This window comes from Cryptomeria japonica, chromosome 4, assembly GCF_030272615.1.
Source record: "Cryptomeria japonica chromosome 4, Sugi_1.0, whole genome shotgun sequence".
NCBI lineage: Eukaryota > Viridiplantae > Streptophyta > Pinopsida > Cupressales > Cupressaceae > Cryptomeria > Cryptomeria japonica.
Genome location: NC_081408.1, coordinates 459644736 through 459672364, shown reverse-complemented (window position 1 = coordinate 459672364; position 27629 = coordinate 459644736). Strand labels below are relative to the sequence as shown.

The 27629-nt window shown below is 36.8% G+C and overlaps 1 protein-coding gene across 2 annotated transcripts in view; it reads left to right on the top strand.

Moving 5' to 3' along the window:
- The window catches only part of LOC131077361 (uncharacterized), a 158613-nt gene that overhangs the window by 103504 nt on the left and 27480 nt on the right, over nucleotides 1-27629 (top strand). For both annotated transcript variants that reach the window (XM_058014846.2, XM_058014847.2), the window contains exons 7-8: nucleotides 21294-21599; nucleotides 21816-21906. In XM_058014846.2, coding sequence (XP_057870829.2) covers nucleotides 21294-21599; nucleotides 21816-21906 — 397 coding nt within the window. The remainder of the gene's footprint in view (nucleotides 1-21293; nucleotides 21600-21815; nucleotides 21907-27629) is intronic.

Below are 27629 nucleotides of genomic sequence, written 5' to 3'. Positions count from 1 at the left end.
CTAGCTTCTAAAATTCTAATTGTTTAACACCTTACAATGAGAGAGGCATTGGTCTTTTATAGATTTTACATTCTAAATCAGTTGCCAGGATTCAATTTATCCAATGGCCTTGATCTGCCTTCTAGGAACCCTGTTAGCTTTTGGTTAATGGCCTCAACAACTTTTAACCACCTTTTTAGCTACTTCAATTGTTTTCAATTAACCTCACTAGAAGACAAAAGCTCACAGGGCTCAAGGTACAAAAAGGTAAACTTGGTAGCTGGGAAATAACTAACTTGTGGCCCCCTTTTGAATTGCATTAAATTGGGCCAACAAGTAGTCATTTTACAATAAAACAATTGCCATTACCATGAATTTATTTTCTGTCATCTCCAGTTGTTCTTTTTCTGTTTCCGCATACTCCTGTAGCACTCTATGTCTGCCACTGCCTTCCAGGGCCCTGAGAATGACATCACTTTGGACTTTTGCACTTTGGTGGTGGTCGTTATCTTTGTGATTTCTATTTGGCATTGCTCTGTGATCACCTTCAATCTGTGTGCTGGACTTCATCTGTCCTTTGGCTCCATGGGGGGTCCTTATCTCTTTGATCCTTCCATCTCTCAGGTTGTCTTGGTAACCGCCTTACCCTGCATGGACAAAGAAGTTCAAGGATCAACCGCCTTTTCATCTAGTCATCCGTCCGACTTGGAGTACCATCATTACACAGAGTGTCTCCCTTGAAACTTGGACTTAAGACTGCTCCAATCGGAGGATTTTCTGATTCGAACTCTTAAGTTAGGAGAGGGCTGCAAATTTGGTATGGTGAGACTTACTTTAGAATAAAGCACATTTTGATTTTCAGTGAGAATACCAAGTTTGCATCAAGGATGGTGAAATTTAGCTTTATCTTTGGTCCTAGGACATCCCTTAGGAATTCGTCCTAATTCCCCTTTGTGTGTTACCACTAAACCTGGAGCATTTGTGCAAAGTTTGGTCTGAACTTAGGCAAAAGGAAACCCTTTAGGATTAAGGGCTAATCTGGTTTTAGTGAAAATGTCGAACTTTGCTTGTTTGGGGAGGAACTTAGGAATAGACTTCAAACTTTGGAAGGTCAAGGGATTGAGACTTAATCCTCTTTTCATTGAAATCATCGAACTTTGCAAGGAAGGAGGAACTTCGGCATAAACTTCGGGGGTTGGAACCCTAAAAGGAATAAGGCTTAATCAAATCTTGTCCTTGAACATCGAACTTTGGGAGTGAAAGGAAAACTTCAGAGTTAAGTTTGACTTTTGGAAGGTTGAAAGGAACAAGAGCCTGATTTTGTGAAAATGTCGAACTTTACCCTGTGGAAGGTGAACTTCGGCCTTAATTTCAGTCTAGGGAAGGCTTATTGGATTAGAGCTTATTCCTACTTTACATCCAAGAGCTGAACTTTTCGGTGCTGGTTAAAGTTTGGGATTACGACACCTTGAATAAGGGGGAATCTTCTTACTTGAGTGTTAATGCAAATTGAACTTATTATAGATATAGATAGATGTGAACTAAATCAAATTCAGTCTTCTATTTGCAGGTAAGTATCTTTAAATTCAGTTCTTTAACTTCTTTAGACTCAAGTAGAGAAAGACAAATCACAGGTATGTAAAGATGTCTTTAGAATCTAATATCAAAGAATGCATTAGATGATTTGCAACTAGTATAGAATCAGTTACTTATTTGTACTTTGACTGATATGAAGCAGTGCCTGATATATAATATTGCTCAAGTCCACCTTGATCACCGATAGACCTCGCCCGGGTAAGTATACAGTAATGTCTGATATGATGATTAATTCACTAATAGTGAATGCCTAGCACTTGAAAATATATATTCAATCTGCAGTATAAACTGCCCTTAATATGATGTCGATTTGCGATATAGAATGCCTTGGATATTGTTATCAATCTGCAATATCAAATTAATATATAATGTCGAACTGTATCTTGTGAATATATGAGTCGCTGGGATTATCTCTGCTGAAGAATACAAGTCATTTGTCAATTTCGATGATTGCATTCTTCCATCGAATGAGGCTATATATGAATTGTAGAACCGATCCATGATCGGCTTTGTCTCTTCAATATCAAACGGTATGTCTTCATGGTTAGTTAGTAACTCGAATCATATGAATCTGATTAGTTAGTAAGTACTAACTAACTATTAGTATGTTAACAATACAAACATGGATCGAACTATAATTCACTCGCATCTCCAGCACTTAACATTTGATATTGATTCATATATGTCTCAAGTTCATCTTAGATGTGAAGATATTAATCCAAGTCTTACATCGGTATGGTCTGTGCTTCAGTTTGTATATATATATGTGAATATATGCAAGGCATATGTTCACATATATATATACAAATAGATCTCAGTAATCTGACCATAGCTACAATATCTTCAACATTGAGGTTCATAATCTTGGATTTGAGCTGCAACTTTGTTTATTCATGAAAAGTCTCTAATTTTTAACTATAGAATCTGATTTCAGAAGCCTAGTTTGGTTTGCAAAGGGAAAAGTTGAAACCTCAACATCAACTTAGGCATTTGGAATGTTGAAAGGAATAAGATCTATTCCTTAGTTAATGCTAATGCCGGACTTTGCAGGGGACGAATGATCTTCGGCTTTTTCCTCGACATTAGGAAGGTTGAAAGGAACAAGAACTTATTCCCATTTACTTGCAAAAAGCCGAACTTGGAAGTGCAAGATAGAATTTCGGTGTTTTCTTCGGCATAGGGAAGCACTTTGGGAATAAGTACTATTCCTTTCTTGTTAGTATTGAAGTTTGCAAGAGCATAGATGAATTTTGGCCTTTTCTTCAGCCTTTGGAATAGCAAAAAGTTTGACTTTTGATGCTTCAACGAAACTTTGTAAGGTGAAGATGGGATTAAGTGTCATCCTTGGTGATAAGATAGACCTAAGGAACAATGCTCAATCTGCCTTAACTGCCATTACCAAGTTTTGGGAAAAAACCTTAAAACCAGGTTTTCAGCCTACATTTTAGGGCCCTTACGACTTAGTTCCTTTCTATTTTAGGATCAAATTTGGCCTTTGGAAGCCCTTCCTCCTCCTTTCTTCATTTTCTTAGCTTCTCACATTGCTCAAACTTAACCTTGTGCTCCATTCACCAAGCTTCTTTGCTCCTAAGCTGCACGACAAGTTCAGGCCTATGGGTTTGTATTCACACTATCTTCCCCATGCTTGTACTTAAGCCTTTGATGGATTTGTGTACCTCCAAGCCATCTCTCATGCCAACAAGGTGAAAAGACAAGAAAAGTGAGCGGGGTCCCTGTCGGAGATGGGGAGTGTGTGCATAGAACAACACTTCATTCACATCTTCATTCATTGCAGCTGTACCATCTACAATTTGCCCTTGCATTACCGGATTAACTTTAGGGGACAATCTTGTTTCTTGAGCTGCTCTTCCATTTCTCTTAGCCTGTATGGTGGACTCTAAGGATTCATTCACACCTTGGCCTTCTCTTTTTCTTAATGATTGACCTTCCGTGATAGATGCCTGGTTCATAGTACTCTCTTGAAGAGATGAAGTGCTAGTGGAAGGATATGTACTGGTCTTCTGTCTCTTTTGTCTTGATCCTTCCTTATGACTTTCTTTCCTCTTAGACTCCTTAGAATGAGACATTTGGGCTACCTTTTACCCAATGCTTATACTCTTTGTCTCTTCATCGAATGATTGGGAATCCAAATTTCCCATCATATCATATGTCAATTGTGTATTTTGTTCTTTCAGCTTCTTGACTTGTATATCAACCCAGCTTTGTGTGTATGTTAAGATAGGTTTCATGACTTCTTCCAATTCAGTGATTTCTATTTCATTCCAATTAACTTTTATCTCTTTTCCCTTCTCCTATTCAAAGGCACATTGGAGGTGCCTTCCATCATTTTGCACTTGATCTAGGAAGGGAAACTGAAATGATCCCCTTACTTTTTTCAATTTTAAACACCACAATGCACTCGTTAAGGTTAGGAAAGAGAAATACAATACTGTTGGAAAGTAACCCTTCTACTTTCTGATCACCAAGAGCCCAGTGTGGGTGACGTGAGAGCATACAATGAATAGGGGATCATTAGCTCCAAAACAAATTGAAGTACAATGTTGGGCAGCAAGCCAACCCTTTCCGCTTGTCTAGCGGGCAAAAACAACTTAATGTAAAATCACTCTACCACTTTTCAGCGGGAGGAAAATTATTACAATGCTGAAAATAAGATCACTCAACCACTTATTCAGTGGGAGGACAATTATTACAATACTGAAAATAAGATCACTCAACCACTTACTCAGCGGGAGGACTGTGAAACCAACTGAAAGTAATAGATAGGAGGCTAAACCAGCCTCTTCCACTTCTTTAGTGGGAATACAAAATGTAAAATGCAATAAGATGAAGGCTGATCAATACTACTGATTTCAGCGTTACAATGAGAGCATTAGCTTGCAGATTACAATAGGAAATTGATACCCAAACACACCAAAATGTTAGAAATTGATCCTCTAACAAATATGAACCATCCGACATATGAAAAGTATCCAAACAGGTATTTAACTTGGGTCTGATATAAAAAAACAACAAACTGAAATAACGGACCAGCAAGAAGAGAAATTACCTAGATGCTCATAACTTCGCTCACACAACTCCGAATGACTTGAAATCAAATGCAAATAATCCTTGAAGAGGAGGCGCCAAAGCCAAGACCAACCACTAGCTGCAAATCTGATCAACACACTAATGCATGCTTCCCAAGGCATTCACATACATGGTACGGCTAGGTAAGGAGGGCGATTTTGTTAATAAAATCCAAATCAACACCAAACACCACAAAACTTAGCAAAAGGAATCACCTAACCAAGAGGAAAACATAGGAAAAATACCTAGAAGCAGCAACTGAACTCTCAGAGACTTATGAATGAATTTCATGATCAGTTCCATACCAAACTGAAAAATTGATTGTTCAAATAACTCGATAATCTATTCAACAATATACAAGCGTATATATAGAGATTACTTACAAGACAACGTTCTAAATTAAGAACAAGTCGTTTAAAGTGAAAGACTAAAAACCTTAATGCTAAATAAAGCTTAAAAGCAAATTAAATAAAAGCTTAACTATGCGTCTTTAATAAAGAAGCAATAGTTAACACTTAACGAGCTAAAAACTAAAAAGCTAAATGACCATTAAACAAGGAACTAAATATAGGTGACTAAAATATAATTAAATATTCTAATACCCTCCCTTAATGGTCATTCTATAAACGAACTACCCTACAAAAGACACTATAGGTCTTTTGATCACAAACACAAAGAACACTCTGTTGTGGCGGAGACCCTCCCTGGATCTGCAAAGTGTTAATGACCAAGAATGCTAGAATCCATCCAACTTGACGTTGGGTAACGAAACTGAAACCACGATTTTGAGGAAAAATCAACAAACTCTCCAAAACTGAAGTTACAAATCACGCGATAAAATACTAGTCATCAGGCGACAAGACTCCAGACACCACTTGGCATAACATCAGACGTCACATGGAAAAACAACAGATATCATGTGGTAAAATAGCAAACCTCACGCGGCAAAACAACAAACATCACATGGTAAAACAACACTCCCTAATTTTTGAGGAAAAATCAAGCAAAACCCTCCCATGATTTTTTTGTGGAGAAAAAATCAGAAAACCCATCCGATGAAAAAATCAAAAAGCATAGAAGGCTGACGACTCCTCTTCAGAACGCTTTGCAACATGAGCCTGCACTTGCTCCTGAGACCCTCCCTGGTTGGACTTCTAATCAGCCAACCTCTTTTTGCAAAACTTCTGGATATGCCTAGGTCCACCAGAATAGTGACATGTGAATCTTTGCGTGAACCCTTCCTTAGAGTTGTGCTGCCCTTTCTGCTGTGCATACTCACCTTTGTTCGTGTCCTTGGCAGTAAAAGCTTGTTCCGTACTGACACTGTTACTACCAAATTGCTGCTTCCATCTATCTTGTTGTAGAAGCTTGGTGCAAAGATCAGGAAACTTCAGATCGACACTAGTAGAAGAGATATTGAGTGTGTCAATGAAATGCTTGATCGGGGAAGGCTTTTCAACGTGATCACTACCATATCCTCTTCCACCATGGTACGACCAATAGCTTCCAACTGGTCACGAATCTCCTTGATCTTTGTAAGATGTGCCTGGATAGATGTCTTTTCATCCATCATGATAGAAAACAACATATTCTTTAGAAAGAAAGCTCGGCTCTTATCTGACGTTTCATGAAGATCCTTCAATAAATCCCAAATCTCTTTAGCTGTTTTACCTGAAGGCACCTGAGGGAGTTGATCATCTGTGACGGATAACTTGATAAGCGTGACAACCTCTCGATTCTTCACATCATGTTTGTCTTGATCATCACCTGCTGTTGTAGGACGAGATTCCTTGCCCAAAACAATTTGATCTAGGCAACGATACTCAAAAATTGAGAACATCCTGTGCTTCCAAGTATTAAAGTTCCGTCCGTTGAACTTTTGACTGCTTTCCAACATGACATTCATCAATGATGTCATCTCTCTTGTTTTCTTATGCACGAAAAGACGAGATCAAACTGCAAATTAAAAAATCAGATTTTTGTGTCAAAAATTCAGTTAAAAAAACTGTAGTAGCTGCTGGTACAAGTTCCGAAAAATCTGGAAAATAGAAGCAAAGCCCTGACATGGAACCCAAGGCGTTTGAAAGGCTGGCACATAACCCAAGGTTCGAAATTCTGAAAAAACCCAAAAATAATTTTTATCTCCAAATCTGAACGCTTGATTTTTTTCAGTGAAAACAAAAAGTAGTTAAAAAAAATGTTCTGGCACGGATTTCAATACTTGAAATTCTGGAAAACCCAGAAAATAGAAAATTTCTGCAAATCAATCCCAAAAAACCAAAAAATAACACGATTTAAAAAAAAAAAAAATTGCTGATGAAACTGCAACAACAGAAATCCTGGCCATCACCGTTGCAGGTTTGCCAAAAAAAACATGGAGACTTGAAACTGTTGCCGCTGTGAAAAAATGTGGCCACAAGGCTGAGGGCACACGGAAAATCGCGACAAGACGCAGCCCAAACATGCACAACACCAGGCAAAGTCGCGAATATTCAGAAGACTGCCACTGCTGGAAGAACACAGATCGTGCCCAAAAGACACGAAAATCCTCGGTGAAAAAACGCGGGAGCTCAAAAAAAAGTTGCGTTTTTTTTTTATTTGCGATTTCAAAAATAATCCTTGCTGCCGCCAGTCGAGTCTCTCAATCCACAAAAAAGTCGCGGTTCAGGTATTGGAATTTTCGGAAGTCAGTAAAAATCGCGCCAGGGAAAACAAAACCGACAACCCAGAAGGTGATTTGTAGGAAAAAAACGATGCCATGAATATTGCAAAAGTCTGAAATCGTGCAAAAACAGTCTGAAAATCGCGCCAAATACAAAACGTGACCTTGCAAAAGAAACATCCAGAAAACTGCACCAAATAAAATCACGACCCCAAAAAAATGAATTTTTTATTTTCTTTAGCAAACCCTAGGCGGCCAGACCTGCAAAACTTCTAAACTTCTTGGATCCAATTTGCCCAGAAAAAAAACCTCAAAAAAATCTCACTAAAAAAAATTTCAATAAGAAATTATTTTAGAATTATAAATTTTCCAAAAAGATTTAAATCCCGCTCTGATACCATGAAAAATTGATTGCTCAAATAATTGGATAATCTATTCAATGATATACAAGCGTATATATAGAGATTACAAGACGACGTTCTAAATTAAGAACAAGTCGTTTAAAGTGAAAGACTAAAAAGCTAAATGCTAAATAAAGCTTAAAAGCAAATTAAATAAAAGCTTAACTATGCGTCTTTAATAAAGAAGCAATAGTTAACACTAAACGAGCTGAAAACTAAAAAGCTAAATGACCATTAAACAAGAAACTAAATATAGGCTACTAAAATATAATTAAATATTCGAATACAAACAACAAACTCCAACACTGAAAACAACACTCCAAAATCAGAAAGCATCAAATAACTTCATCTTCATTGAGCTCAATCTGCTCCTCTGAATGAGAAACAACCACAATATTCAGCTAAGGGCTATCTTTCAAGCATGAAACTAAAGGAGGCTAGGAGGTATGCATTCCTTGAAGCAAAGTCTGAAATGATTTCAGCAACACTTCGCTGCAATATTCATGGGAAACAACCACAATATTCAGCTAAGGGCTATCTTTCAAGCATGAAATTGAAGGAGGCTAAGAGGTATGCATTCCTTGAAGCAAAGTCTGAAACGATTTCAGCAACACTTCGTTGCAATATTCATGTATATCCAAATGAGGAGTAGAGCCTTGTATTTATAGAAAAAATCTCCTCAAATTCAAATTCAACTCCCTCCAAATTGACATGAAATGAAATGAAAACAAATGCAACTTGGACGCCCAAAGCAATATAATATTTGTCTTTATTTTAAATCATATATTCCTCCAAAAGGGATGCCCACTTAAATAAGTGTTAACACATTGCAAATTATAATCTTTTCTAATGAAATAACTCCAAAGTGGACGTCCAACCTTAAGTCATTAAAATAATACTTTTAGCACCAAATCGACACCTTAAGTCATAACATAAGTCACATGCCTAGGCCATGGGGAAACATTAAAAAGTATTAAAAAATACTTTTTCCATATACTGAACATTGCCATAGAGAGCTGAAGGCCAAAAGTACTGAAAAGTGCATTGCCAGAAATAGCCTCTGAACTGGACCACTGAAACTTGTCAAAAATAGCACTGCCAAAAATAACACTTACTAAAAATAGCATATTGCTAAAAATAGTAAGTGTCCAAATGCATTTTAACCACATTTTGAGCAGTTGTCGCAACTTACTAAAAATGGTAAGTCCGGGAAAGTCTTCGGATCCTGTTGCATGTCACACCATCGCGAAGCTATCTGAAAACCCAAAAAATTAAGCTATCCTCGCCCCCACGTACTAAAAATAGTAAGTTTATTAAACTAAAAATAGTAAGTTTACCAAACTAAAAATAGTAAGTTTACCAAACTCCATAGATTGCTACGTATGTACCACCATTGCAAAGCGTTATGAAAACCAATAAGGAATCCATAATCAAAACTGTAAAACTCCAACATGCAAGCCACCAAAATCGCCAAGACATCCTCCTGTAAAGTAGGAAACCCTAATTTCTGCTCCCGACTAGCCTATGGGTCTCCAGAATAGACTAACGGCCAACTGAATTGATTACTGCTGAGAAGGGGACATTACAAAAACAACTTGCAAGTCCTCATGATATCAATAGGCAGCCCGGAAAACATCTTTCTCTTTACTTCGAAGTAATCCTTAGCATTCATCCATTTTTCCACAAAATGTGGCTTATGTTTGTGCCTACTTCCATTGACCCTCCTTATGTTATCATATGGATTAAATTTTGTTCGTGGTGGATAGATAATAAGAGGATAAAACTTCAGTTTTTCTTCTGATTTTTCAGCAGCTTGTATTGATGGGCACATCTCCATTGATTGTCCAATAGCTATTGGAAAAGATATTCCAGCCTTGTGCCTATTCTTTTGGATTTTGTCATATGTAACCAATTGCCTCAAGAGCTCCAATAACACCATTTTGTCGGTCAGGTATCTTGAAAGCTTGTATGGTGAGGATAAACACCCTTGAACTCTTATGTATGTGAACTTGGAGTATTGGATGAACCAAGCTCCATACTTCTTCGCTAGATCCTTTGCTGGCTGAGACAACCTTTAATGAATTCCACCTTGCAAGGTCCTTACTATATGCATTGAAAAGGCATCATTGACTCTCCTAAAGTGTGCCTTGTTGTGGAAATGTAACTGTAGATAGCACTCACATACCCTTATTTCTCCTTCATTGTTGCCAATTGGGCCTTGGTATGTCAATCCTTTGTATCTATAGGCCCTTGCTAATGAGTAGACAACATACGATCTCATGTAGGATTGCTTGGAACTTTTGAATCTTTTTAATTGCTGATCAATATTGTTACTTATGATTCTTGCCCAATAGACCATCTCATCATCAGCTCTCATGGCTTCCACGTAGTAGAACATCCAAGTCTCAAAGTATGATGCTTGAGGACTCCCCATGATTTGATTTAGCATTGTGATCAAATATCCATATTCTCGCTTAAAATCTGATCAGTGGAGTCTCTTATGTATCTTGGAATGATGTGATCTAGGCTTGGATATCCAATACTTGATGATCTCCAAGCATTTCTTAGGGTCTTCATCATATTTTATTTGTGCTCCCTCTTTGTTTTTGTATATCATATTGTTGTAATCACGTATATTGATTGCCTCATTGATGGCTGCCTCTGATAAGTACGCCACTATCTTGCCATCAGGAGCCACTATTTGCCTTGACTCAGCGTTGTAGTGCTTTGCACACTCAACTATTAGCTCATTGCATTGAATAGCCGGAGCGAAGCCAGCTGCTTGCACAATACCATTCTTTATTATCTTCATTGACACACCAGAAGGATTACTTATATATAGGGGTCCTTAGAACTTCTCCATATTGAACTTCCCAAGATCGATATCTCCAACATTCGCCCATTGTGAAACGATCCTTGATTTTGGAAGCATGCCTTTTGAATCCTCCTTGATTTGTGTTTGCCTAAATACTCCTCCGGTCTTTGGGGCTGCCATCTATCTCCTGCAAATTTAATGCCTTAAGTTACGATATTGAAAGGATACTAAGGTGAAAACCATGTGAACTCAGCAAAAAAGAGAGTAATTTGATTCTGGATATCTGATAATTGACATAAAATCTGATAGATTATTCTGATTTCAGCCTCAAATTCATACGCTAACCCTTTATTAGACTCAGATTTTACTTGATAGTGATCATGTTAATGCAATTTCAACAATAATAGAAACAGAGTTTGATAATTGAAGGCCTAGAAATGAATTGTCCTAATGCAATTTTAATGCCTAAAACCCTACATATGTCCGATCCAAACCTGCACTTACAGAAGTTGACCTAAATCAGGTCTTTAAATTAATGAAATATCTCTACAAATCACATGAAATCAGACCTTTTTGAGCTCTGATTGATAATTATATCCCGAATTCGCACTATGAGGGCTTGAAATAATGTCGCTCAGGCCTGTAGGTGGAGTTCCAGCCTAATGAATGATGTTTCCAGGCCTGCCACTACCCAGAAATTCACCCTTATTGAGGGTTGAATTCACTTTAATGTTGTATGCTTGCTTGGAATTCGCTGAAATTCTCCTTGGTGGCTGATCAAATTCGCTGAAATGACATGGAATTTGCCTTTGATGCTTGGTAAAATTTGCCGTAATGCTGAATGCTATTCGCTTCTTTAATCTGCTCTTGACTATAATCGAATGGATCGATGAGCAAATGAAATGCTCATCAATGATATATAGGTGCTTTAGGTCATGACTCTTGACATTTCATTTCCCTAGGAGGCCGACATCTCATTTCCTCTTCTTCAAATTTAAATTTGGATATAAAATGTTTTAATTCCAATGGGGCTGATTTGTTGGGGGCTACATCGAATTTCACCAAGTGCCTTTTCATCAAGTGATAAGTAGACTTGCCTTGCTAATCCAAAGTCGTTGATTTGGGCTGATTGTCGATTTAGGAGGGTCATGGATTTTGTCAAGTCAAGGATAAATGTTAATTGTCCACCTTCAAGTCATGGATTTCCCTTAGGCGTGGAAAATAGGAGGTCGTGGATTCCTTGACCTCATGGAAAAAACATAATTTCCTCCCCTCAATTCATGGATTAAATTGATCAAATCAACTCTTTCTTATTCTCATTATCAAAAGCACTTTGTTTGCAAAGTTTGAAATCTTTAAGGTTGAATTTGATAGTGCAACCTTCACTCTACCTCACTCTCAAGTCTTGGGCGTGGATTTTAAGGACAAATTTGATAGTGCAACTTAGACATTCATGAACGTGATGCAAGTCGTCATCCTTGAGACCTTTCCAAGAGAATCTCCCCCTATCTTTCCTATATGTCTTAAAGTATCCTAGATGTGGTGCTAGAGGTGTATCATGAATGGCTCTCAAAATATTCTTTTTTAAGCTTTGACTCAGAAGCAAGTAAATTCTGTCCTTGTAGTAGATAATATCATTCACTACCAGGTATCTATCATCTTGAACCTTACCATCCATCAAATCACATGCAAAGGTGCTTTTGGAATACTCAACTAGAAGATGAGCCTTCCAATCAATTGAAATTTCTTTTAAAGAGAAAATAACGGGTTTCTTGGATAGAGCATCTACAACAATATTTTTCTTTCCCTTAATATACTTGATGTCAAAGTCATATGCCTGTACCTTACTAACCTATCCTTGTTTTTCGTTCAAGTCTTGCTCTAAGAAGTATTTCAAACTATTGTGGTATTTTCTAACAACAAATTTTGCACCTACCAAATACTGTTTGAACTTTGTCAATGCATGCATGATGGCAAGCATGTCCTTATCATAGATGGAATATAATCTCTCTACATCTCAGAGCTTTAGGCTCTCAGAGGCAATAGGGTGCCTATTCTGCATTAGCATCGCTCCAATCCCCTTACCTAAAGCATCACACTCCGAAAACGAAGTGCTAAGAGAAATCTGGTAGGGCCAGAATTAGACAAGTACTCATCACCTCCTTGAGTCTGTCAAATGCCTTCTAAGCCTCATCTATCCATCTGAAAGTCCCTTTCTTGGGCAGATCCTGTTGTATTATTTGTTTAAACTGATGAAACCTCGCAACTCTGTCAATTTCCTTGATGGTGGCCAATCTAGAATTTATTGTATCATTTTTTGATGTACTTGAACACCATTGGCACTAATCACATGCCCAAAATAGAGAATCTTAGTCATCCCAAACTCACTCTTGGAAGCCTTAGCATATGTGGACTGTGCCTCCATAATACACAAAATTTCATCAAGATGTCCGAATGTTCCTCCCAAGTCTTGCTATTTATGAGTATGTCATCAAAGTATAATGAAAGGAACTTACACAATTGTTTGTTAAAGATATGGTTCATATAGGATTGGAAGGTGGCAAGAGTGTTATTCAATCCAAAGAGGATGAGCAAGAACTCATAGTGCCTGTAGTGACACTTGGATGCTGTCTTGTGGATGTCCTGCTCCCTCACATTAATCTAATGATACCTTGATCGAAGATCAATCTTTGAGAAGTACACTGCAATGTGCAACTCATCCAATAACTCATCAATTCTGAGAATAGGGTGTTTGTTCTTAATGATCGTTTTATTCAAGGAACAATAATCTATACACATCATCATGGTCCTGTCCTCCTTCACAAGAACAACTAAAGAAGCAAAGGGACTTGAGCTGGGTCTAGTATGCCCTGTATTCAGTAGCTCCTTAATGTCTTTTTCTATCTCCTCAAATTTCTTAGGGTGTTGATAAGGAGTAGTGATGATGGGCTTAGAACCCTCCTATAGCTCGATGACATGCTCAAACCCTCTATCCGAAGGTCTACCTAAGGGAATCTCATTGAAGACCAAGGTGTGCTTATCCAACACTGTCTAAATATCCACATGATATTGATCACTGCTATCTGTAGGGGCCTTGGACGGAATCAAATGTTTTGGTGCCCATGACACATCACCACGTCTTAAAATATTCTCCATTCTCTTCACTGTAACAATCTTGGGAGCACTATTGGACATACCTCTCAAAACAACCTTCTTACCATTTGCTTTGAACTTCAAATCCATACTCTGAAAGTTTCAAGAGTATTTTTCTATTGAATTAAGCCACTAGATGCCGAATATTGGCATTAGTATCCCTTAAGTGAATAACATAGAAGTCATCGGTAGCAGTGTAATTGCCAATTGTAATGTTCAATTGAGGGACCCATTGGGTACAAGCTATGTTGAAAGCATCTGCCACCATAATGTTAAATCCCTCAAAGTCTTTTGTTTGTATACCCTTTATTATCTACCAGTGCCAAGTCTATGAAGTTACACGTTGCCCCACTGTCCACTAAATTTGTCACATGCTGCCCTTGCAAGATTCTTTACACACTAAAGAATTAAACCTAGGGGTACCAGAAGGAGTTGTAATAGTTCCACCTTTCACCTCCTTATGTGACTGCTCATAATCTCTTATTTGCTTATCATCTGTATTGCTCTACTTATTGCTTTGCACTTGTTCTGCCTTTTCTTCCTCCTCACCATTACGGACTACCTCAATATAGTGCACCTTACCCCCTAAACACCTATGACCCGACTCCCAAGGCTCTTTGCAGCTGAAAAATAACACTTTTTTTTGTGTAATTCATTTCGAATCTCATCATTCATATGTTCTTTTTGGACCAATCCTTTTGAAAGGTTTTCTTGTCCTTATACTTCTTATGTAAGAATCTTTTTGACAAAAAAATACTTTTTCTAGTAGATGACTCCATGTCTATTGCCTTATTGGTTGCTTCCTGCAGTGTCTGTTGGCTAAGTCCCTTAATCTATCCTCTCAATAGATCTAATAACCCATCCATGAGTTGCACAGTGAGTCACATTTCTAAAATATTAGTTTCCAAAATTGAAAACCTCTGAAAATCAGCAATATATGCATCAACAAAACCCCATTGCTTAAATTGTGCCAACTCCTTAAATTGCAATTCAGGATCTTTTTTATTGAATCTATTAATCAACCTCTTAGTGAATATGAATCAATCTGATCATGTACCAATGAGACCATTGCATGATTCCTCCACGTGTGAGCATTACCATCCAAATGAATAGCCACATATTTAATAGTGTCATCCTTTGGCATGGGGTCAAGCTGAAAATAAGTATTTAGTTTTTGTAGCCATGCTCTAAATGTAGTTTTTCTGGACCCATCATAATAAGGAATGGATAGCTTACCAACCTTCCTCTACAAATCTTGGTTATGTGGTCTACCACCCATATGACGTCTATGTTTCAACTTGAGATCAAGGTTCCATGTCGTTACGAGGACGAGGACATGGGTGACTACAATGAACACATTTCAGGGACGACATTTTGAGGGCTAGTTTTAGGGGATGGCAGGGGGATACTATACACACACAGTCACACACATATACATATATGATTTTTTCAAAATATATTATAGAGAAAGAAAGAGAAAGATATGTCAATAACTGATAACAACAATATCAATATGTAAATAAATCATCAGAGCAGCAGTAAAACATCATAATAAACTTCAATAAAGCAGTATAACAACAGTCTCAAACATCAAAATACCATGGTCTATCACTATCCAAAAGTCTCAAACTTCAAAATACAACAATCTATGAAAGTAACCCTCATTCGGGCTATCAATATCCAAAGACTCAAAACTGCTTGAGTCACTACCACTCTTTGCCTGAATTGGATCATCCAATGTTAGCTAGGCCATTTTTGGTTGCACCTCCTCATCAATCTGCCTAACTTCTTCAAGATCAACATCCCATTGCACTGCTGGAGTCTGTCAATACTCAGTATTCTGTCAGTTTTGAAGTCTCAAGGCACTATGAACTGCAACTAGTTTTTCGACTTGTTTTGAGGTAAGCATGTTTCTCTTAATAGAGTGGATGAAACCATAGGTGGACCAATTCCTCTCCATAGCAAAGGAACTATCAATCTGTGGGAGCAAACAAATGGCAAGTTGTTTCAACTCCATTATGTCCTTCTCATGATGTTTCCACCATCCAATGGGTCTTTATTGTGCAATAGTGGCCTTATATGTCTTAGCCTCTTGTTTGCTGAACGAAGGACCCTAAATATTGGCAAACTGAAGCCACTACTCTTGAATAACAGTTGCCTTCGCGTTGCTATACATTTTATGAAGGGCTGCTCTAAGCCCCTCCATCACCTCATCATCCTTAGAAGGAAGGATTCGGCCAAGTCTAGGTGAATACCACTTTGGATTAAGAGTATAGACAAGCATATGAAGAGAGGTGTTCATTGTGACAATAGGCATAACATGCTCATCATAGAATTGAAATTCAGGATCCTTGTTATGAATTGCTTGCTTCATTTGATCAAGCATGCTATCAAAAGTCTCATAGATCTCTCCTAGGCTAGGAGAGTTTGTATCTGCATATCAGATTACCCCCACAGTTGGTGATATGATAGAGCAAATATACTTACAAGCAACATTTAAAAATTAAATCTTTTGAAACACAAAGTAAAACAAATTACAAACTCAAAAAAATTTAAATTTTCTTACTTGATATTGGATCACCACCTTCCCTACGTTTGTCTTTGATTGAGCCCACTTTTTCCAGTCTCCACAAACAACCATGGATTGTAGAGCATCCTGCACCTCCAACATCCTCTCCAGCAAAATATGATAGCTAGCATATCTAGTCCCAAATGACTTGAGGAATTTTCTTTGATAAAGACCGGAAGAGTGCAAGTGAAGTGTGATAGTTACATACTAACATTTGTATGTCTCTACCCTTCGCCATTGCTACCTTCACCCAATCTATTTTGCCAATGTATTTCAAAGCATCATTCAAAGCATGTACACAACATGGAGTCCAAAAAATATGTTTGTAAGTGCTCTCAATCATTAAAATAGCCAACATTATACAAACATGAGTTGAATCTGTCACAACTTGAACAACATTGGAAGGCCCAACCTCCTCTATGGCATCCTTCAAAATGGCAAACTGAAAATTCAAAATCAGCATCCTTAAGTTTCCTTGAACAATCAATAGTTCTAAGAAGGTATGAATGAGCAGGGAATGTAACAATAATGTTAATGAGTGGCCTATGTCAAATATCAGTCTACCAATCCATGGCAATGGAACAGCCATTCCTAATCCATGTTTGCCTAATCTTTTGTCAAGGAGGGAGGTACACAATCTATGTTCTCTTGGGGGGCATAAGAGGCTCCAACTGTCAATACATCTCTCAACATAGTTTTGAAATAAGGTGACCTTGCCAAATGAAATTGAAGAGCACATGCGTAAAAAGTATTGGCCACTAAATCATTGACTTGCTCTTTTTTGCATATTCATTAACCCTACCATTGTATTTTTCTCACCTGCAGTGGCCTTCCTCTTCCTTCTATCACAACTCTTTTTAATTGATACATTGGAAGAGGCATGTGAATCAGTAGATAACTGTTTCTTATTGTGAGTTGTACCAATGATTTTGTCTTCACCCCAACCTACTTTGTGATTTCAACCTGCTGTTCTAATGTTATTTTCTCACAACTCTACCACCATGTCCACTCTCACCCAATAGATAGCTTGTAACCTTAGTATAGCTCCCATGGTAATGTTTCAAGCATGACAAAGCCACTTCCTGCTGCTCCCTGTATTTTTACCCTTGTTGGCGGTCACATTGGTGGCAAATTAGAGCAATGGTTTCTTGGGGTTGAAGGGGCCTTTTGCAATTTTTTGAAGAGAGGGTGAAGGGCATGCATAATGTTGTTGTGGAATAGAAACCGAGCTTGGATTTTCAGAAGTTGAAGGGTCGATTGATATTATGTTCACTTCATTTTCACTTTCACTACCCTCATGACTGTCACCACTACTGTTGCTCATTTTGTGGTGTTTTCGTTTATGGTTGAAATTCTGAAGCCAAATCAATGAAAATATTTTTCAATTTACAAACTTACAAGTTAAAAACTTATAAAACTAAAACAAAAATGACATAACTTAGCTGTAGCTTCAAACTTGCAGCTGATAAGTGGTTTCAAACTTGAAGCAAAAAATAAATAAAACAGTGCAATATCTCTCAAATGAGTCCTATCTCTCCTCTAAATTAGTCCAATCTCTTCTCCAAGAACCAAACCCTCACAGCAAGGAGCAAATTTTTGAGTGCACAAACCAAATTGAGCAAATGAAAATGAAATAATGAAGTTTCAGTTTGCTGTATTAGTATTTTGTTTTACTTTTCAGGTTGAATTAAGGTTTTAGAGTGGTGTGGGAGGGCTTGTGAGACCCCATACCACATTGGAATAAAAAAACAAGAATATTTTTTTGTTTTATACTTGCCTGAGGTGCACCCAGCTGTGGGGGATGCCTAGCCGTCCAAGGGATGTCTCAGACGGGCCCCTGACCGTCTTGGGGACAGCTATGCGTCCGCGCATGGTCCGGGGATGTTTTGGGCGTTTCCTCAAGATTCTCAGGCGGGAGGACATCCCTGTTTGTCCTGCAGTCCTCAAAATGACAATGGGTATGAGGACATGGGTTTTAGGGGTAGAGACGTGTCTTCGTGGAGCCTTTCCTGAGATCCATGTAGTCACGGAAAGACATTTTAGCCTGAAAATCAACACCTGAATCCCTCCAATGCTGTAAAAATTGGTCTTGCAAGTCTTGCTGTGTTGGTTCGTTTTCCGTTTGAGGATTATTTTTTGGAGGAAAGTTAGGCATAAGAAACCTAGAGTCGGCTGTCCCTGCCATCGTATGCTGATTTGCAGCTCTGTTGTTCCTTTCATTTCCATCGTTCCCACCATTGTTATTAACTTATTACTATTATTATTATAATTTTTGTTTTTGGTGTTGTTGTTATTGCCCACAATATTCTGAGCCATCAGTGCAAGCATTTGAGCTATATATCTGTTATAACTCTCGGTGTCCTCTAGCTAGATCAGCGAGGATATCTCTTGTGCTTGTTTCCTGATGGTCTCTATGCTCTCTATCACCCATAGTTACTTGAACCCTTCCAAAACCCACAAATGGATCAATTTGACAATTTCTGGTGGATCTTCAATGTTAGGGTTTGATCTCTTTTTCTAAGGTAATAATGATGTGTGCTAGGCTGCATTACTCATTCCAAATGTCATGTCACTATTGTTCATTCACACAATCCTTCAGGCTGGCCGGATTCAGTACTCTGATACACTGTAAGATTCCGTACCTAGAATGTAACAAATTTTTCCACTTTTTGTTCCAACTCAGTTCATTGACTTAACGTCAGGCATTTTGATTGCATTCTGGTAACTTATTTCAGAATGTGGGTATGAAGTTCATATGGCTATCTTAATGTGTAATGCACAGGTTTATAGTGACATACAACTTTAATTTTCAAGAGTGGAGCATAACAAGAAATCAATTGAGAATGAATACTTTTGTTCTTAGTTCAAATGTACAAAATGGATTACAAGGCATAAAATAAATGGCCCTGACCTCATAAGTTGCCAAAATATATGCAAGATGTTAATATTGACGCCCACAATGGACAGTAAGTATTGATGTCTTTTCCTGCATGCTTCTGTAGCTGTTTTTCCATACTATGAAGGCTTGCAGTCTTTTCCTGCATGCTGCTGTTGCTTCCTTATACCTGCAAATGCCTTGAACTTGCTGCTACGACTCCTTAAACCCTTGTAAATCCACCCAACAAACAATAGCACTTCAGTTCTGCCTTAAATAAATACTCTCTCGCCTCAATATCCCCTAATATAAGTTCCGCGACTTGCCTAGATTGTCACACACCACCAAAGCTGCTCGCAAACCACTCTAGAATATGTGATATATGTACCCAACATTAATATCAAGGCTCATGCTTCCCAATAAAAGGGAGTCAATCAGAATAGGTAGCAAAGACTTTTAAAACACTGCCTAAACCCTCACTCCAGGAGACCGTATTCTTATGCTGAGCAGAAAACTCTTTAATGGCTGCAATAATAGTTGACCTGCTGTTACTCTTATTTGCCCCTCTGACAGTAGCTCTTTCCTACGCCAAAATCCTTAAATCTCCATTTCATGCTCACCATCGTACATAAACCCTTTTTGCATCCAATCTAAGTGTAACTCGCCCAACTATCAATCTCCAGAAGTAAGGCATCCAAATTATCTATTCAAACCTTCAATACAGATATTTGCTTTTCACAAAAGACTTCACAAATTTCTTTACTCCAAATTGTTGAATGCAATCTTGAAACCTATGTGGCTCCACTAGTACAACTAGGGTAGATAGTTTCATTACTGAAATTGTATGCCCTTAGCATTTTCATCCTAGGGTTTACGCTCCAAGAAGCTCTCCAAATTTCTAATAGAAGAAATAATCTAAGCATAAGCAAATGAGCTTCAAAACATTCCTTTATAACAACTCTAGGAAACTTCTTGAATTTTTTTTTGAATTTCCACACTTTTAATATATTATTAAGCTTAAATAAATAAGTGACTTAAATAGTCTCCTTTAGTATTTCACTTAAGTCATCTTATTACACTTTATTAAATTAATTAGATAACTTTACTCCAAAAAATATACTTCATGGGATAATATTAAATAATTAATTTTAATTAATATCTTATTATTGACTTTAGCCTACAGGAATAAGATAGGTTAAATGGTGTCTTGGGCTTTCTCTTTGTATTCTTGTTTTGTTTTTGAACTATTGCTGCTTTAAGTTTGAAAATGGGCATGATGATCTGATAGAGCTAATTGGTATGACTCTATGATTACATGTCAAGAGTATCTTGCATTGAGTATATTTTAAGTTCAACCCACATTCGGTGCTGTAATCCTCTTTGATAACTTGTTTTTTATTTGAGTGCAAACATCTGAAAAAAGTACCAACATCACCTTTATGATGAAGATTTGCCAAGATACGTGAAATTCTAGATTTGGATTGCGGGCTTCAAGATTTTACAGTGGGAGTAGTAGTTGGGCTGTTTGGTTTTAAAGTTGGAATGTTTGAACTTGGGTCCAAGATGGGGATGCTTGGATTTGATTGTGGAGGTGGGATTTCGAGTAGGACCAAAATTCTTGGACGCTGTTGGAATTGGGAACCACATGTTGGGAGCAATAATGGCTGCAAAGGTGGTGCACACGTCTTATGTGCATGGTATTTTTGATTTCTTACTATCTTTGCTTTGGGATCCAAATTGCTTTGTTGCTTTTTCTTGATGTGTGGACTTATGTTGCCCTTTGGATTGATTTGATTTTTTTGGCTTGATTTTGCTTTGGTGTTTCATGTCGATGCTTTGCTTTATAGTGATCCATGTATTCTTTAATTTCTTTTGGATGTATATCTTCATATGTTTGTGAATCTAGATTAATTTTACAGTCTTTGTGATGGTGTCTTAGTGAGATGCTATCTTGAAGTCCCATGATATCTGTGATTGCAAAAAAATGCAGTGAATATCTCAAGATTGACCTAGACATGTAAAAAGGCAAGATTTTATGTTTCTGGTTGACTATTGTTGCATGCTTATTTGAACTTACAATATCTGTAGCAGCACAGGACATATTCTTTACTATTCCATTGACTAATTACTTTTTTTTCATACAAATATTTTAATAGGGGCTTGGTCAAGAAATTGTTAATGGCAGGATAACCAAAGATGCTACATCGAATGGAATGAGGGTGGGTGGACAAGAAACACATAGTCTTCTGCACTCTGGTTTTGAGGGAGTAAGGCCTCAGAATAGCAAGGGTAATGATATGCATGCATTAAATTCTCAACAGAATGTTGTTAATTATACAATGGGAGACCGTGAGAAGTTCCCAAATGGAATGCAAGAGAACCAGATTCATATAGACAGTGATTTCAAAAAAGCTGCAATCGAAGTGATCATTCAGAAACGGGACAAACTTTTTGAGGATCTGGTATGTATCATAGGTTTGAGGCTCAACATATAAGTTTGCAATATTTCCTATCATTTTATTTGTTCATGGCAATATTTCTTCATTTAGTTTCTATGATTACTCCATGCACATATGCCAAAAATATAGGAGCACAAATTGCATTTAGCAAATTTGCAAGAGATATCTTGAGACTCTTATTATATGTAGTTTATTATCATTTGTTCATTTTTTATATAGATAAAGGTCCAATCACAACATCAATCCCAAAGCAAGGAACTTCTCAGCAAGATTGCTACATGTGATTCTAACATGGAGATGATTCTTCGTGGTATGCATTTGAATTCCAATTTGGTAATTTGTTTCTATTTTTATTTTAGTATTCTGTGATAGAGTTATATTATTTCCTAAAGTATAAGTATGGTATTCTTGTAGGCTATTCTCAAGGCTTGATATGAACTCTTTATGACTGTATATATCATATATTATACCCAATTAAACTGTTTTACTCCTATCAGAGATGACAGTTTGCATATTGGGGCAACTTATAATTTTGAGAAATCAATGCCTATTATTGATGAGTTTTTGGTAGATTGAGTTTGGAATATGTATTTGAGTGTACGGTGGAAAAAAAATGATTGATTTAGTGACTGTAAGAAACAATTGTTTTTGTTAAACTGTGATGTTTGATGGGTTTTTAAAAGTCGGCTTGAAGAAACTGATAGTTGTCTTCCTGTTGGACCACCTCTTTAGGCTCTCTATACTGGATAGGTTATCTAGGATGATATATGACTTTGATCATATCACTGTACCTTTATCATACTACGAAGTCAATGCTGACCCCGACTTTGTCTTTAGCTTTGTTATATTCTCAAAACTGCAAAGCCTAACCTGTTGGCAATACTGCACCACCCGAAGTGTTAGCCCTATTCACTAACATCTATTCAGCAGTAGTGCCAGAAAACTATAGAGCATAAAATATATTTCCATTGCAACTTTGTTATTCTTCTTGGATTTTTTTAAGACTCAGTATAAAGTCTGTATAGCTATTAGTCTATTTATATTATATATCACACAGGCTAAACTGTTTTCTCATAACTGAGATGACTGTTTTTGTATTGTGACAATTACAATCTTGAGAGACGTTTGCAAGTTCTGGATGATTATTTGGTTGATCCAATTTGGTATCTGTATTGAGTTATGTGTAGAGTGGATATTTTTTTAGATTGTTTAGTGACAGTAAAGAAGATATCAGTTTTACAGTTCCAAGACGTTAAGTGGCAGTTTTGTAGAATTTATTGGTAAAACATGATACATGTTAGATTTTTAAAAGCCAAACTATAAGAATATTGCTTGTCAATCCCTTTAGGTCACTTTTTTTGTTTCTCTTTAATGAATATTTGATCTAGGCTGGTATGATACTTCAATTGTATTGTGGTATCATGATGGTTCTCCAAATTGTATGTTGATTTCAACTTTGCCTTTGGCTTTGTCACGTGCTTAAGAACATATGGTCAATATTGTAAAGCCTAACTTGTTATTTGTGATACTCCATAGTGTCAAAAGTGTCAGCCCTATTCCCTACATGTGTTCCATAGTACCACCAAAAAACTTTATAGCCTAAAATATATTTCAATTGTAACCAGTTATGCTTCTTGTGTGTTCTTAAGACCTAGTATGAAGTCTCCATAACTATATATATATTGCATAGGTTGGAATTTTTTCTCATATCTAAGATGATCATTATGTATTAGGAGTCAGGACTTACAATTCTGTGAAATCAATGCAAATTTTTGATCAGTTTTTGGTAGATTAAGTCTGGTATTGTCTGCATGAAAAATTGACATGCACAATTTCTTGGGGTCATGCCAAGTGAAGCTGCTAGGTAGTCAATGTATTAGAATTTATTGCTGATTTGGATGTGACTAAGGTAGTTGATTGGATGGATTCTAGTGTAGAGATGGGTGTGGTTTGTGTGTGCATATATTTCAATTTGGCAATTGCTATTAGGAGGTTTCCTTACAAACTTAACAGTATCACTTTCAAGAGTTGACTAGTACTATTCTAAACAGTGGATTTTCCTTGGAGTGGTGTGATTGCCAAAATGTCCACCACAAATATTGATATAACATTCCTCTAGGACACATCAAGATTCTTCCTTGTCAACACAACAAAGTAAGAGGCCATCAAAACCTATTTGATATAACATGTCACCAACTTTAACATATTTGACAGCCAAGACATAATTGTTTCTTAAGTGAAGGGGAGGCATCTTTACGGTACAAGCAGTCAACAAGAAATTTGATAATATGAGAATGCTTTGGTGACTAAGTGGAGAGTAATAACCAGTGTAGGGCGTTAGCTCAAATCCACAATTATACAACCACTTCATCTTTTGTGTCATTGTCTTTGTTCTTCTTGAGACTAGAGAGCACCCTTTCTGTGCCGAATGTGTCATTTCTTTATTCCATACTTTTGGTGTACCTTCAAAGTCAAAGAAGAGGCAAATGATGGTAAATGGTACTGAATGGCATGATCAGGATCTATTTTGAGAGGCAATCTTCTTTTGGCCTATCACCGGAAACTACCAAGTGCCATCAATATTTTCTCGCTGAATTGGTAATGTAGGAACGTTTAGCTGTTTATCTTATTCTCCTAATGTAGGAAACTACCAAGACAATCAAGGAGCATCCTTTGGGAATTCATAATAGGACATCCAAAATTTTATAGGGTTGGGGGGAAACCAAGTGGATGTTTGGTCTCTACCCCCCTCTCCTAGTGGTTGGGGGTTTGATATGCCATGCTAGTCCTGGAGACACATCAATGTAGTAAGCAACTAGATAGTTTGGGTCTCTCAATTTGTCAAGGTTTGCATTTGTGGCTTTTGCATTGCAATGTCATCTCAACCAAGTTGGCCTACGTAATAAAGTATTTGTCTTATCATTGTTATTATTATTTTCAGAGAATGTTTGTTTAAATTGGATGTGTTTATTGTTTTGTTTGATTGCATATTAGATTTTTAAGGTAATTATTTTAATCATTTAAATTACATTAGGAATTTTAGACTTTAGTTTAATGATGAGCTGTTGCTTGTTAAACATAATGGTGGGTTCGCATTTTTTAAAGTGTTTATTCATGTTCACGGGGATGCAATATCTGCCTTTGACAAGAATTATGAAAATTCCCTCATATTTCAAGGGATTGTAAATGGGGATGAAGTGTCCATGGCATATTTGACATTTTTACAATTTTTTTGGGATACCCATGCGTCCCTATATGTTTGAGATATCACCAATAATCAGATGCCTTTAGGAGACTTAAATGTCCTTAAGGATAGCAATTAGGGAATAGACCTAAAAACTTGTCTATCATAAAACCAAAATAAGGATGAAATATAAGTGTTGTATCATTTAATTTTGATGTTCCATTTACTCATTTGAGACTTAAACTCTTGATATAGCTGTTTTTGCATTTCTTATTTTTCATTGTATTTTTAATTTACATAACTTATATTTATTCTTACCCATCCTATTCCCCATACTTTGTTTTTTGACGTGATCAAACCATTTTGAGATTGAGACTGCACCTATTTAGTAAGAAATGATCCTTGCACATACACACAATTACGAAGTTAGCCTAAAACCTAGGGAACAATTGGCACACAAATTGTACACAACACATTAGTAGTGAGAACATGTATTCTTTATTGAAACTAAGCAAAATACTTGATACGATTAGATTAGAGAAAACTTTAACCAATATATACAATTTAATATGTGCGTTGAGTTAGGACTCACCACCTGTCCTGCAACACCCCCACAATAATTACTGGTTGTTTTGTTAATGTAGATAAGATTTCTTAGTAGATAGAATAGAGGTATCTTTTAATTTTTATGTTTCACAAATGATGCTCTTACTAATCTATGAATCTTGCAGGTTGCTGCGAGTGTAAGGAGGAAATAATACATGCACACAGTAAGTTAATTCGTCGAGTATGATTATATTGTTGAGTGTGAAGAATAGACCGATCTTCAAAGGCATGTACTTATCGATTTCTGTAACACCTTTCACCGATCTGTTCGTGGATTATATATGAATGAGAAGACACATCGATGGATAGACATGTCTCCACATTGTAGAGTGTGAAGAATAGACCGATCTTCAAAGGCATGTACTTATCGATTTCTGTAACACCTTTCACCGATCTGTTCGTGGATTATATATGAATGAGAAGACACATCGATGGATAGACATGTCTCCACACGTGTGGAGACATGTCTCTCCATCGATATGTCTATTCATTTATTATTACAAACATCATACCGATTCATAATCGGTAGTTTGATAATCCATTAACACAAAACCAATTCATTTACAAAACCGATTCTAATCGATAGTTAACAATTCATTTAACACAACCGATTCACAATCGGTATGTTAAAATGAAGACTCATTAATCGATAAACATTATCGATTATGGTAATATATACACATTATCGATTATAGTAAATCGATGAAAGTAGTCGATACACACTATCGACAGGGTTTAGATCATGCATGATCACATATTTATACTTGGAAGATGATGATCGATATATGATCAGGCATTTGATCATTCAATCGAATTTAGTTTATTCATGACAAGATTATTAATGTATGTATATTAATATATATAATAATAATAATAAAATCAATTATTATTATTATGTATATTGGTATACATATATAAATCATTCTATTAATGTAAGTCTCATTCATGATCATATTTATTTGACCGAAGCTATCATCTTTAACACTCCCTCTTAGCTAGGGAGGATAAAATCTATCCAAGAGCATAACACAATAGATTCATTAACTGTGCAGGAAGAGAGATGCCTTATTGAGATATCAGGAGATATGGTATAACCAAGAGTATCAAGTCACATGATATTCACCATATCTCATAAATATCCATCTTTATGGTATGTGCACTTGGCATCACGTCTCATGATGCCTATCATAATGGATATCAGATCATGGCATATCCACGGATATTAAGACTCATAATATCCACCATGATGATCTCTTGCAGAGTTATAATGGTTTATTTAATAACATCAAGTCTCATGATATTTACCATAATGTCTAAGAGATATTGACTATCATGATATGTCCACAGATATCAAGTCACATGATATCCATCATGATAGTAAAATTGATCGTTGTAAAGTCGTCACCTCACAATATCAATTAGATACAAGTGTTCATTATTGAAAAATCGTCACCTTTCAACAATGTCCACAAGGGCCCATGAAGTCATGGAGTCACACATGACAATAAAAGAGTTTACACATTAAACATCTTTAAATATTAGTACAAATAAAATAATTAGAGACTCAATCTCAAATTTAATTTACATTTTCAACCATACCAACTTTATTCTGAAAGTGTTCAACCTTTATCTTGGAGAGTGGCTTGGTGAGGATGTCTGCTGTTTGATCACTTGTACTAATATACTCCAACTGGATCACATTCCTTTCTACCATGTTTCTAACATAGTGATAAGGAATCTCAATGTGTTTTGATCTATCATGAAACACTGGATTCACTGAAAGCTTGATACAACTCTGGTTGTCACAATGGATGACAATAGGATTCAAGGGATGACCAAATAGTCCTACAAGCAATTTCCTAAGCCACACTGCTTCTCTTGCTCCCATGGAGGCTGCAATGTACTCAGCTTCTGTAGAGCTCTGTGCAACTGAGGATTGTTTTCTACTGATCCATGAGATCATTGCTGATCCTAAACTGAAGCAACCTTCTGATGTGCTTTTCCGGTCAACCACACTTCCAGCCCAATCTGAGTCAGTGTATCCATGTAGATCTAGGTCTACATGTTTGTATCTAAGACCATATCCAATTGAGCCTCAAAGGTATCTCAGAATGTGTTTTGCTGCAACAAGATGTATCTCCTTTGGTTCACACATAAACTGGCTAAATGCATTCACTGCATAACAAATATTAGGTCTAGTGTTGACCAAATACATCAAGGATCCAATTATCTGTTTGCAGAGA